The sequence below is a fragment of the Danio rerio genome, chromosome 4, assembly GCF_052040795.2.
Source record: "Danio rerio strain M-AB ecotype USA chromosome 4, GRCz13ab, whole genome shotgun sequence".
In the NCBI taxonomy this organism is placed as follows: domain Eukaryota; kingdom Metazoa; phylum Chordata; class Actinopteri; order Cypriniformes; family Danionidae; genus Danio; species Danio rerio.
The window spans coordinates 22,144,291-22,157,847 of NC_141024.2; the positions used below are offsets into that span (position 1 = coordinate 22,144,291).

The following is a 13,557-nucleotide window of genomic DNA, read 5'->3' on the forward strand; positions in this document are numbered from 1 at the left end:
ACAATACTGTGAAACCGTGATATCTTTATCCAAGGTTATCATAACGTCAGAAACTTAACTCATACCAGCCCATGACTATAAGCTAATTTGAATTTCAACAAGAGGGCTAAGTAATGTTTACATCAGACCGTGAACATGTTGATTGCGCCAGCAATGCTCAAATATGTAGTTTAGATAGTTTAGAATACGTTAGAATTACGACCAAATCAGGGTCATAGTAGTCAATGTTTTTATGTTAACCTTATTTACATACATTTCTAAACAAATTCATATAGCTGACTGACTATTAAGAACTGCCACTAACAAACATCCATCTTTTATGCATAGTTTCACAAAAATCAGTGGCATGTTATAAACTGAGCAACGAAACTAATGCGACACATATCATTAAAGATATTTACAGTCTAGCTAAGAATTCTGTATTTTAAAGTGACGGTTTACTAACAATGAAAATTGGGATTGGTAAACTTAAACAGTTTTAGAACTGACAGCAATGTCAGTCATTGTATGAAAAAAGATGCATTGAAGAGTAGTGGTGATTAGTGTAATTGTGCCAGTAACACAAAAAAAAGTTGTTTAAATACAAAAGCTCACAAAGAGAAAATACAAACATTAACTTGTAAATATGATCCATCTAGGGTCGTAAATTCAGCCTTTTAATATCACCCTCATTTACATTGACTCAAATTCAGCTGTAAACACGCAGACTTTCATCTTTCTTCGTCAGAAAAACAAGTTTGCTCAAAAATTAGCAGCAAGTTGAACAGCTACACGGTCTTAGAAACAACGTAGTAAAGTGACAGTTCATCCAAACAATGAATAACAATTGGTGTAACTTCATCAAGACAATTTTAGTTCCAAACTTTATATCCTTGTTATTGCACCTGTATATCTTGAGGTGAGTATTAATAACCGACGGCGTCGCTGCCTTCACTGTATGGATATGATGTCATATAAATGAATGGAGCTGTCAGTCACCTAACCCTCATTTTCTGTGTTACAAAAAGCAAAAATAAAATCGGTTTGGAACAACATGAAAGCTAGCAAAGCATCACAACATTTTACTTCTTAACTTCTTTACAATTATTAATTCTGCAATCAGTCTAGTTTTATAATATTCGACCTTTCACACTGAAGTCAAGTTGGACAGAGTTTTTCCTCCATAAACGCAACATTTTGGGTCAATAATCTGCAACGCAACATACGTGTCAACTGGAAAGCCTCTCTCCCAAATACACAACCGTGCTAACTGGTTGCTATGCACTTATGTAGCATAATTTCAATGGTGACCAGCGCATCAAAACACATTTACAAGTCGGCTCCTTAAATTTACATTAAACACAACTCATACACATTCATTAATAAGTTTATCCATGAGTTAATAACCTGTAAAATTACTGACACATAAAACTCTATGATCTGAGCGGCTAACAAGCTAACCAGCAGCTAACACATACACACAAACACCCTAGAATCAACCCGACAGTCATTTCCCCCCCTTCACACACTCATTTGCACATATGTTATTATTCTAAGATGCCCGAACCAGCACGGAGCACATAAAAAACAAATATCCATTTCGATCACTGTCCGATTAGCTTCAGCGGCTACGCGGTTCCGCAAAACGGCCCGACGAAGATGGTGATGATGATGATGGTGGTGGAGGTGTCGAACTGAGTAAACACAACCCAAAATGCACAGGTCGTCCTCACACACAGGCCAGTCCGTAACGCAACGCTCTTCTTACCTGGTGCAGAGCGGTGAGCCCGTCCACATTGGCGTAGTTGATGTCGGCGCCGCGATCGAGCATTCGCAGCACCTCCTCCGTGTCTCCGCTCGAGCAGGCGGCCAGAAACACGGCGCCATCGTCGAACTTCACCTTCGTCTTCTTCTTCTTCAGGAGGGGCGGCTCGAGGTCCGTCTCCGAGCCTATCCAGCGCTTTAACTGCTCGTTCCGCTTCTGCTTGGCGTCCGCCATCTTCATCCCCTCGAGCCTGGCGCTTCTTATCTGTCTCGGATGGAAGATATACTTTATACTGCCACTATCCCGACTCGGCGCGCTGGGGCGTGGGAGGGGACGGTACGGTACGAAAGAGAGGGGGGTGACTGGTGGTGAACAAACCTGGTTACGTCGAGATATCGCGAGAATGTGCGACGTCACAGCTCCGGATCTGCAGCATGACGTCATCTTTATGGGGCAATACCATACAGTCTTTGGGCAATTATTACATTCTCTTATGTGAAGTAGAACATAGGAGAATGATTAATTGGCTTGTTTTGACGGAGAAATTTCATATATTTCTTTACATCAGAATTGTATTATTTATATTTTATGTGTTTTCCCTCTCTCTTCTTTCTGTTTATCCTAAATGGATGTTGTGTAAAGGATTGTGTAAGTTTACTGTATGTTTTACATTGTTGTATCAAGGGCATGGAATTGGCATGGACGGAGGGGACATATCCCACACCAATAACTGAAATGTCCCCACCAATAATTGAATTGCCTTCAAAATAAATAAATGCTTTGTCACCCCTTACTAACCGTGCTTAAAGAGTTAAATCCATAGACATGTATAATAGATAACAGGGATAAAATGGTTACATTTCATCTTGTTTTTTTAACTATATTTTTTATATGAAAGTGTATTTAATGTTTAATGTTGTGCTTCTATTTTAGATGTGACTTTTTAACATTCTGTAAGGGGTCTACAGATGAAAAATTTTGGCACATTTTACAGTAATGTTTATTAATGTGCATTGACCCTGTAAACAAATAAACTAAACTAAAAATACATCTCTAAATTTCTGTACATTCATACCTCCTCAAAGCCAGATTACAGTAAAATCATGTCAATTGACTTTTGCCGAATAGGACGTGCTTCATTAAATGTTATTTGTATTATTAAGTGTTTTAATGTTTTTACAAGCATGAAACAGAATTTGTGCTGTTTTGAAATTCTACTGTTCAATATAAAACATGAAAACATGCTTTCTTAAAATCACTAAAACTGAGTTATCTGCAGTGGTGGACAGAGTACTGAAAAATCAGTAGTGCATTTAGTGGACTTTCTATATTTGTTTGTTCCTTCCAACCTTCCATTGTTTGTTTGTCCTGTCCTTCTTTCATTTATTTGTTTATTCCTTCCTTCCTTCATTATTTGGGTCCTTCCTTTGTTCCTTCCTTCATTAGGTCATTTATTAATTTGTTCGTTACTTCCTTCCTTTCTTAGTATGTTCAGTTCTTCCTTGAATCCTTACTTCATTCATTTGGTTATTTGTTTGTTCGTTTTTTGTTCCTTTTTTCATTATGTCCTCTGTTCTGTCCTTCCTTCATTCATTTGTTCGTTCCTTTCTTCATTCATTTGGTCCTTTCTTCGTTCTTCCCTTAATTTGTTCGCTCTTTCATTCGTTCTTTCATTCATAATTTTTGTTCCTTCCTTCATTACGTCCTCTGTTCTGTCCTTCATTCATTTGTTCGTTCCTTTCTTTATTCATTAGGTTCTTTCTTCGTTCTTCCCTTAATTTGTTCGCTCATTCATTCGTTCTTTCATTCATAATTTTTGTTCCTTATTTCATTAGGTCCTTTGTTCATTCATTCGTTTCTTCCATCCTTCCTTACTTTCCTTTAGTCCTTCCTTGAATCCTTCATTCATTCATTTGGTCCTTCCTTCGTTCTGTCCTTCCTTCCATTTTTCATTTGTTCCATTTAGTGATTGTTTAAGGCTGTTTGGTGATTTTAGTCACCATACAGTTAACATCCTTTTTTTTTTTTTACAGTCAACATCTATTTGCTCATCAGTGACATCCAGTCTATCAAAAGTCTGTGCGTCAATATGTGTAAAGATTTTGAACACTTTCTTGGACATGTTTAATGCTTCCAAAAGGTTTGCTGCATTTATAAAGCACCCATGTGTTGATGTTGTTCAGTATCATGCGATTTACTTTCTATGTGCGATTTGATTGGACAGGAATCACAGGACTGATTTTTCTACTTTAGCCAATCACCATACACAAGAAATAAATAAAGTAGTGATTGCAGATTGAAGGAAAGTAGTGGAGTAAAAGTACAGATACTGCACTAAAAATGTACTCAAGGAAAAGTAAAAGTACAAATTTTTTAAACTACTTAATAAATTACAATTCCTGGGAAAAATATATATATGAAATAAGGGTAAAATATTACAAAACATATTATTTTCTAGCCTACATATATATATATATATATATATATATATATATATATATATATATATATATATATATATATATATATATATATATATATATATATATATATAAACCATACTCTCATGCCTTCTTCCTCTCAGGGGGCTTTTTCAGTTTATTCGTGACAAATTGCTTTTGTATAATGTTATCATTGTTAGCAGTATTATTTATTATATCCATAATTATATTTGTTTTATTAAAAACAAGCTTAGATTTGTCCACCTGTCAGGTTTTAGACCATATGGGGCATAGCATGTGTATTTGGATATAACTTCGTTCACACTTCGTTATTATTGTGAATTTATTCGTTTGCTGGAAATTAAAACTGAATTTAGAAATAGTTCTAAAACAAATCTTTGTGCTTAACAAACGAAATTAATTATTTATAGGCTAATTGATGTCTGTGCGTACAAGGTTTCCCTATCCACGAGAGCGAAAGTGAAAGTAGATAATGAGAGGCCTTATCTCTCATTCTCGCGCTGCAGATGCTCTGTTTAACTGTTTTCTTGCTAGTGAAACACTCAGTTTTTCCATTTACAAAGTCATCATGTAAATAGCAAATGCACCATGGCGCAACGCAACTGGATCTTAAAGGGAATGGGAGATGAAACTCTGATTGGTTTATTCTCAAAGCACACCTATAACTCATTAAGAGAATAAGCTCAACCCTTTTAGACTATGCGCCATGACGCAAAGCAGATTTTTCCGTCCTTATATTAGCAAAAGTGGATTATGACAAGCCCTGAATGCGTTTGTGCCCTGCGCTTCGCACTTTGCGCAAAGATCGTCAAAATAGAGCCGTTAGTGTTTTTTATTATTTATTTTTCAAAAAAAGAACATTATAGAAAAATACATTAAAATTAATAATAACAGCTTTAACTGCCCCTTGTATTTAAACCATATAAAAAACTTTAATATTTTTGTATTTATATTAGCTTTATGTATTATAGTTACAATATACAAGCTATTATACACTGTAAAACCCAAAAAGTTAAGGTAACTCAAATGGTTTGAGGAAACCAATTGCAACAAACCATTTTTGATTGCAACAACCAAGTTCAAAAACTAATCCTAATGAGTACTGTGAACAGTTGAGTAAAAGAAGCAATTTGAGCACATTAAAACCCAACAGAGTGCTGAAAACCCGAAACTCCGTTTGAGAAAACCAATTGCTATTGGAATTAAAAAATGAATCTACATGCGTACTGTAAACTTAATTAACTCATTACCTTTAACAATGAGTTTAAAACTCTTTTCAGATGAGTAGAATTAACTTTCATAAAATTTTGAGTTAACTACACTCATTTTATCTGATAAAGTTGACTGTTGGGTTCTAAAGTGTAGTGGTGTTTTTTATTATGCTTGTGAGGAATAATTGATTGATGACAAGGCGTTCAATTATTAGAAAAATACTGCACACCTGAGGTGGTAATGCAGCCTCAACATGAAGTACTAGCCGTTACACCTCTGTTTTCAAAGAATTCAATGAACCAGAGTCAATTATTTTACTTACACTACAGTAACCACACCTAAAGGCACTGTTCTGATGTTGTACTTTAGGATATTTGTCAGATTCTTACTCATCTCTTCCTTTTGTTTTGTTTTGATTTTTGACAGTTGTAGGCTGATATCGTCAGGCCACCGGAAAATGTCCTGGTGCTCCCTTTGGCCAGCCCTCCCCTGTTTATGGCCCACGCTCTCTTCTTGATTCGGTTGAGATTACGTCAAACATAGAATAACATTGCATATTTCACAGAACCTTTAAACCAAAACCTGCATGAAACTACCTCAGCTGTGTGTTTTTCTGGAAATAATTCTACACTGTAGAATGTCCTCAGCCAATCAGAACTAAGCATTCAACAGCCTGTAGTCGGCACAGTGGCTCAGTGGTTAGCACTGTCACAGTCTCGGCTGGGTCAGTTGGCATCTCTGGGTGCTCCGGTGTATTGAAATAGGTGAATTGAATAAACTAAATTGTCTGTAGTGTATGAATGTGTGTAATGAATATGTATGGGTGTTTCCCAGTACTGGGTTGTGTCTGGAAGGGCATCCACTATATAAAACATATGCTGGAATAGTTGGCGGTTCATTCCACTAACCTCTGATAAATCAGCCCGTATATAAGTTGTATATAAGATAAAATAGGTATTTTCAAAATTTTAAATTGTGGAATCGATATAATTTATAGTTATACTAAAATTATAAACACATGTCCACTCTTTTACACTCTATTTTAATTTGTTTCTAAAGCAATTTGACGTTATATATATATATATATATATATATATATATATATATATATATATATATATATAATTTTTTTTTTAACACCTGATTTCCTAATCTTTATCAATAACCTGATCATTTGTGGACAGTAAAAATGATTGGAAGTGGATGTAAAAATTCGAAAGTAAAAATGTGGAAAAAGTGGAAATAAAAATTGCATAACAATATCAAAACAGTATTTTACTTCTTGAATATTTAATGTGCCTGTATGAGTCAATTCATCATTCTTTTTACCTTTTTTATAGCTTATTTATCTTTTCTATTGCCTTTGTTTTGCCTTAAATTAAATATTTTATTTTACATGCAAAAATATATTGTTTTCAACCAATTTTCGGTAGTTCAATATATCTGAAAAAATTTCAATTTTGACCTTGAGATAAATGATTCTTTATATACAGTTAAAGACAGAATTATTAGCCCTCCTTAGAATTTTATTTATTTATTTTATATATTTCCCAAATGCTGTTTAACAGGGTGAGGAAATTTTCACAGAATGTCTGATAATGTTTTTTGCTTCTGGAGAAAGTTTTATTTGTTTTATTTAGGCCAGAATAAAAACAGTTTTTAATTTAGTAAAAACCATTTTAAGGTCAAAATTATTAGCCCTTTTCTGCAATTTTTTTTCGATAGTCTACAGAACAAACCATCATTATACAATAACTTGCCTAATTACCCTAACCTGCCTAGTTAACCTAATTAACCTAGTTAAGCCTTTAAATGTCACTTTAAGCTGTATAGAAGTGTCTTGAAAAATATGTATAAGTAAAATATTATTTACTGTCATCATAGCAAAGATAAAATAAATCAGTTATTAGAAATTAATTATTAAAACTATGTTTAGAAATGTGTTGAAAAAATCTTCTCTCCGTTAAACAAAAATTAAGGAAAAAAATAAACAGGGGGGGCGAATAAATCAGGGGGGTTAATAATTCGGATCTTCAACTGTTTATAATGGTGAGAATATTTCAAACTGAAATAAACAAAAAGAGAGAAAATGCAAAACAAGTTGACTCATAAAGGCTTGTAAAATCTACTGGTGGTCCGGTGAAGAGTGTTATTTTTCGTTTGGCTCTGTGGTTGGTTATTGTTGGCACAGGCCTATGTGTGTGGGGTTTGTGCAGGTTGCTGGTAGTTCAGATGTTTGCCCTTACTTTCGCTAACTGTAATCATCATGATGAGGTTTATGTCTTGAACGGCAATAAGTGTCAGGGTAATTGGCGATTCATTTAAGCAGGAGATGATCCAGGTGTACAGAAGCTCATCATGTCACAAGGACTGAGTGTAAAACTTGTGTCAGGGATTTTTATGGTACACAATGGCTTTATGTCTGGTTGAAATCTGCACTTCTTTATCCTTCAATCAGCTACAAGACACAGGATGCGAAAAATGTTAATATAAATATTACTCATAGAACTTTTATGGAAGAATTTAAAATATATGCTAAATAAATGATAATAAAGAAGGGAAAATCAGATATTAAATATAGTGGATTTAAAACTTCAAAAGTGTAATTATGAAAACAAAATGTAATTAAATATAACATTAAATGCAACTTACTTAAAAACAATAATATATATACTGGATATTTTGACTTCCAGAGGGAAGATATTCTTATGCAGGTGACAATGCATCATGCAAATATATAGAAATATATTTCACTAAAATAGTTAGGAAATTACAAAAACATTCCTTGTGCAGTTTTTTTTTCCATTAAAAAAGGCCATTCAGTCCAAATATATTTGATATAATTATATTGAATTAAATTATGTAATACACTCAAAAAAAAACATCTGTATTTTTACGGTTTATTTCCAAATATTTGGACTGAATGGCTTTTTTAATGGACAAAACTGTACAAAGAATGTTTTTGTAATTTCCTAATTATTTTACTGAAATATATTTCTAAATGCAAATAATAATTTAAATTCTGGCTATGTTTTTGAAAATGTGAAAAATATTTTTAGTCATCTGAAAAGTGGTATACGAGCATTTAAAGGAGACCTGTTGTGCCCCCTTTTAATGTAAAAAAAGTCTCTGATGTCCATAAAGCGTGTGAGTGAGCGAAGTTTCAGCTCAAAAACCTCACAAATAATGTTTTATAATTATTTGAATTTGACCCTTTTAGAGGCTTTGACCTAAAATGTGACGTTTTAGTAACTGTTAGTTAAAATTCAACTGAGACTGTGCTCTTTTCATAAATGGGCGGAGCTACAAACACCTGTGTATCACCATAGTGGCAGATTCAAAACAGGACTAACGTCATATCTTTGAAAAACTGAAAATGTGAAAAGAAGTGTCTCAGAAGAAGGCAGAGTATGGAGACTAAAGTGTTCATTTGTGCATCTAAAACTGCACATTTATAATCCTCTTAGTCGCTGACATTATCTTCACCAGGTGAAAAGTCTAATGGCGGATGGCTGCTTTTCATTCAGGGCTGTTAATGCTAATGAGGGAGAGATAGTCATTAATGGGTGGGACTTTTCCTCTCTGATGACACGTTCAAAGAGAGAACGTCAATCAGTGTTTTTGCAGACTGTTTTTATGAAGTGTAATTATTTTAAAAACATTGTATTAATATTTAGCATTAGAGGCTGGCTATATTCACACACTGTTGCCACAGAACTGTGTTTAAACCCCTTATAAAAGTGATTTTTGCATAATAGGCCCCCTTTAAGATAAATAAAGCAATAGATTGCCTTTGCTACTGCGCTCTTAGCAAACTCAAATGCACCCCATAGTTCTGGCCCTGCAGACTTTTCGAGACAGGAGTTTAACTTTAATAGATTTCAGCACAATCAGTGCATGAATCAGCTGCTGGCGAGTGTGTGTGTGTGTGTGTGTGTGTGTGTGTGTGTGTGTGTGTGTGTGTGTGTGTGTGTGTGTGTGTGTGTCTGTTGATCTTTAGAGTTGATTAGAAAATCATCTCTGGGCCAGAAACTCATGCCAAAAAACACTGTCAGTGGGCGCTGGAGACGTCAAGTCCATTAGATTTACTGGTGCACAAAAATCAAGCGGCCATTCGAGAACCACGAGGAGCCATGTCTGTGATGTCAGTCATTACAACTGAACATAAATTACCCATAATTCAATATCGGTCATATTATAACAATTTTGAGCAGACTCATTCAAGATGAACAGGTTCACGGAGTTAAAGGGAGAGTTCACTCAAATATGAAAACCTACTCCAAGCCTTTATGAATTTCTTTCTTTTGTTGAACACCATCTATTCTGAAGAATTTTGCCATTCTGTAGCCACTGATATTCATAGTGGGAAAGAAAATACTTTGGTAGTCTATATAGCTACCAACGTTCTTTAAAATATATAATTTTTTTGTTCAACAGAAGTCTGCATGAACCAGACATTGCTGAGACTTTTATTTCAGTATGTTGATGCGCTTCCAACTAAAATGGAATATTAAGTAGGGGGCGGGGCTTTCTTTTTGCGCATAATTCTCTTGTAGCAAACTAACGGAGAGAGGGGCTTGGTTAAGAATATTGTGGCTGAAGCTGTCAAACTGGCGTCAACAGAGAAATACTACCACGAAGGACTTGGATTGATTGACAAAAACAAACTTTTATTTTTTTCAATGGTATTAACTTGATGGCTTGATTGTTCATTTAAAATTTGACAATGTGCACTAGCAAAATAAACACCGTCAATGTGGATTTCACGCAGACATTAAACAGGAGTATTAAAGACAGAATTTTCATTTTTGGGTGAACTTTCCTTTTAAAGATAGTTACACATGAAAAATAGGCTCATGTTTTGTTTTAGCGGTGAGACAAATTCCTTTAAATTTAAGAGTTAACTTTATACAACAAAATTTCTCATTGTTTCCAGTTAGCAGTCAAATAAAAGAGCGATTGGGCTGATTTAAACCCACACAATGAGAGAAGTTGGCCTGTGTAGTGGAGCAGGTGGAGAACTCAACTGTGATGTCCATCTGTAGGTGCTGCTCTGCCAATCTTCACCATCCTTAGGATTACAATCCGTCAGCTAAGATTAAAGGGAATATTCTGGTTTTCAAAAACATCAAGTAGAAGACCCAGTGGGCACCTTGATGTACCTAAAAAAAACAAATAATGCAAATCATTATGATATCAATTGACTATCAAAATGATGGTGGTCTAAAAGGCATCAATGGCTGATGGTCAAAACAAGTCAATGTGTGCATGTCAAACGAATGTCAAGGTTTTGACAATCAAATATGGCTTCGGTTGTGTGTGTGTGTGTGTGTGTGTGTGTGTGTATAAATATATAGATAAACCTTCAATCTATGGTGTAAAGTAACAGATTACAACTACTCAAATTACGTTAATAAAGTAGGTTTTCTCAGGAATTGTACTTTTAAAAAGTGTACTTTTACTTTCACTTGAGTACATTTTCAGTGCTGTATTGGTACTTTTTACTTTTCTCTTTTCCTTCAACCTGCAGTCACTACTTTATTTTTTGCCTTGTCTATGGTGACTGGCCAAAGTTTCAGTCTTATGATTCCCATCCAATCAAATTGCATCATACAGAACAACCTCAAGACACAGAAGACACTAAGGGCCCTATCATACACCCGGCGCAGTGTGGCGCAAGGCGTGACGCAGTAGTCTTTTGGTAGTTTAAGCTTGGCGCAAGAGTCCTTTTGAGGCGTTGCGCTACGCTGTTTAAATAGCAAATGCATTAGTGCTCATTTGTGTGCCCATAGGCGTTCTGGTCTAAAAAGAAAGGCGTTCAGAGGCGGACCGCTGGCGCGTTGCTATTTTGAGAAACTATAATAGATTTTTCATTAGACCAAAACTAAATAATAAAATAATAATAAATAATAAAAACTTTCATTAATAGGAATTAATCTGCCATGTTTTTGAACTGTGCAAAGCTGTAGCTGCTTAATTTGGTCTACTATGCTACAGTATTTCAGTCCTGGATATTATGGTGGTAGTTGGAGAGACAATTTTTTTCTGAGGGGGTACTTGGTGAAAATAGTTTGAGAACCACTGCACTACAGAATATTACGTTTACACACATTCACAATTTCCATGTAAATGCATCAACCTTTTACAGTGCAATGCTCACTACTCACTACTCTTGAGTAGATCCAAAAGGGCTATACTCTACTTGCACTACATTTTGGGGTAAGTGATGGTACTTTTTCCACCAATGCCAGGCCCAGGCCACTTAACTGGCTGCACCTTTTTAGCTGAATTAAAAAAATAAGAATAATATAATAGATTTTATCTATAACGATAAAATCTATAATGAATTGCCTGCATTTTTAAAACAGTCTACACAAATTTAACTTTTTGTTAAAGCATTTAAAAAGTACACTTTGAAAAAAACAACAACTAATAAAACTTGTGAAAATTAATGTTTTTTAGTACACTTGTTCAAGTTCAGATGCAGTACTAAAATATATGTTGAAAGGGTATTTTCAATGTATAACTTCAAACGTACAATGCATATTATTGGCATATAACACATAATGCCTCTACAATCCAGTTCTATGAATCTGAGTCTTCCGTTATCCACGCACTTATTAATGATTCCATACTGTCTCCCTCCTCTCCCTGTATTTTCCAATAGTATCTGGATGCAGCCTTTATGATACAAGCTGAGATTGCAGAGATGCAATGTCAGACACAATGCACTCAATGGAGCTAGTGACATCACTGTGACTGGTAGGATTTGGGAAGCCCATTCAAAAGCATTGCATGTAGCTCAGGTTGCATCTCCACCAAGTCTGCAGCCAGACCCCTCTTGTATTTTCTCTAACATTAGTCTCCTCTTGATGAAAATTAGGCAGACAGCATAGATCAACTTGATTATAAAGAGGTGTGCTCTTAGCACATAAATGCACTAAACAGACACTTGTTGGCATTTTTCCCCCCAAGTGTGCACAAGCCCCTGGGCCATAATGCCCATAATGGTTAGTCCGGCCCTGACCTCTGCCTTCTAATATTTTTCAAAAACCTAAATGAAAAAAAATGTGAATAATAACACAAACTATGTCAACTTATCTCTAAAAAGTATAGAAGTTTAACAATAGCAATAATTTAAACACCATCTAACAAAATCAAATGTTCCCTGTCGCATTCAGCATTATTTTAAAATTCAGTTTCAGTTCACTCTAAGTTTGACATTTACTGTGTACACGGTATATGCAGGAATCTTAATTTTAATACCTTTTTAAGACTTTAAGATCTTTTCAGAGTATTTTAAGACCTCATCGCCACTTCAAGTTCTAATCAATATTAATATTTTATAAACAGTTGTTAATAAACGGTTGTAGTTAAATAAATCAATGGAGCACAACCACGCACCAGAACTCAGATAAGCTTGAAGAAGAAAAAAAGCTTGAAAGAATAAATTATGCTGTTGTTTTCAGCTTTAGCCACTGTTTAAACTTGTTTTTCTCCAACCAGGAGTACGCAAACTTACATTTTCCCATTTTGCCTTCTGTTTTGCTCTATGGTTTTGCTACATGTAGAGAGCGTCACATCACCTTCCCGCGTTTGTCACAAATTAGGTCACAAATTAGGAGGTTGGCCGGACACACCCTGGCCCGAACCAATCGCATGGATTGAGCACATCATTGTTAGTATTAGAAGGAAATAATAAATTTATTTATGCTTTTTTGGAGTCAAACTCTTTTGACAACACTTGTAAACAATCAAAATTTGAGACCTCGTAAAATGCAATTAAGACTTTTTAATAACTTTTAAGGCCTTAATTGATTCATAATTGATTTCTCAATTTTAAATACTTTTTAAGACCCTGCGGACACCCTGGTGTGTCAATCCAGTTTAAGGAAAATGAATGGAAAATACTTGGAATGTACCCGCAGGTCTGTAATATCTTCACACATGCCTGTAGACAGAACATGTAGAATGACATTTCCATTTTCACAAAACTGTTTATGTGGGTTACACAAAAACATTAACATCATTCCCAAAAACAACCAGTAAAACCTGTTGTTTGTTTGTTTGTTTTAGACACCCAAAATGCCAAGTGTAAAAGACTGTCAGTGCGTGCAAAAAAAATTGTGTAGTAATCAA

The 13,557-nt window shown here is 34.9% G+C and overlaps 1 protein-coding gene and 1 long non-coding RNA gene across 48 annotated transcripts in view; both read right to left on the reverse strand.

The window, feature by feature from the left end:
• The window catches only part of ppp1r12a (protein phosphatase 1, regulatory subunit 12A), a 95,076-nt gene extending 92,989 nt beyond the window's left edge, over nucleotides 1-2,087 (reverse strand). For 41 of the 42 annotated variants that reach the window (XM_087246546.1, XM_087246547.1, XM_087246548.1 and 38 more), the window contains exon 1: nucleotides 1,748-2,038. In XM_087246546.1, coding sequence (XP_087102672.1) covers nucleotides 1,748-1,984 — 237 coding nt within the window. In that variant the 5' untranslated portion in view covers nucleotides 1,985-2,038. Of the gene's footprint in view, nucleotides 1-1,747 lie in introns of all 42 variants that reach the window. The other variant, NM_001003870.2, reaches the window with a different exon arrangement.
• An 8,217-nt stretch (nucleotides 2,088-10,304) lies between these two features.
• The window catches only part of LOC137491398 (uncharacterized), a 56,291-nt gene continuing 53,038 nt past the window's right edge, over nucleotides 10,305-13,557 (reverse strand). For all 6 annotated transcript variants that reach the window (XR_015483175.1, XR_015483174.1, XR_015483179.1 and 3 more), the window contains one exon: nucleotides 10,305-10,580. This is a non-coding gene — a long non-coding RNA (uncharacterized LOC137491398). The remainder of the gene's footprint in view (nucleotides 10,581-13,557) is intronic.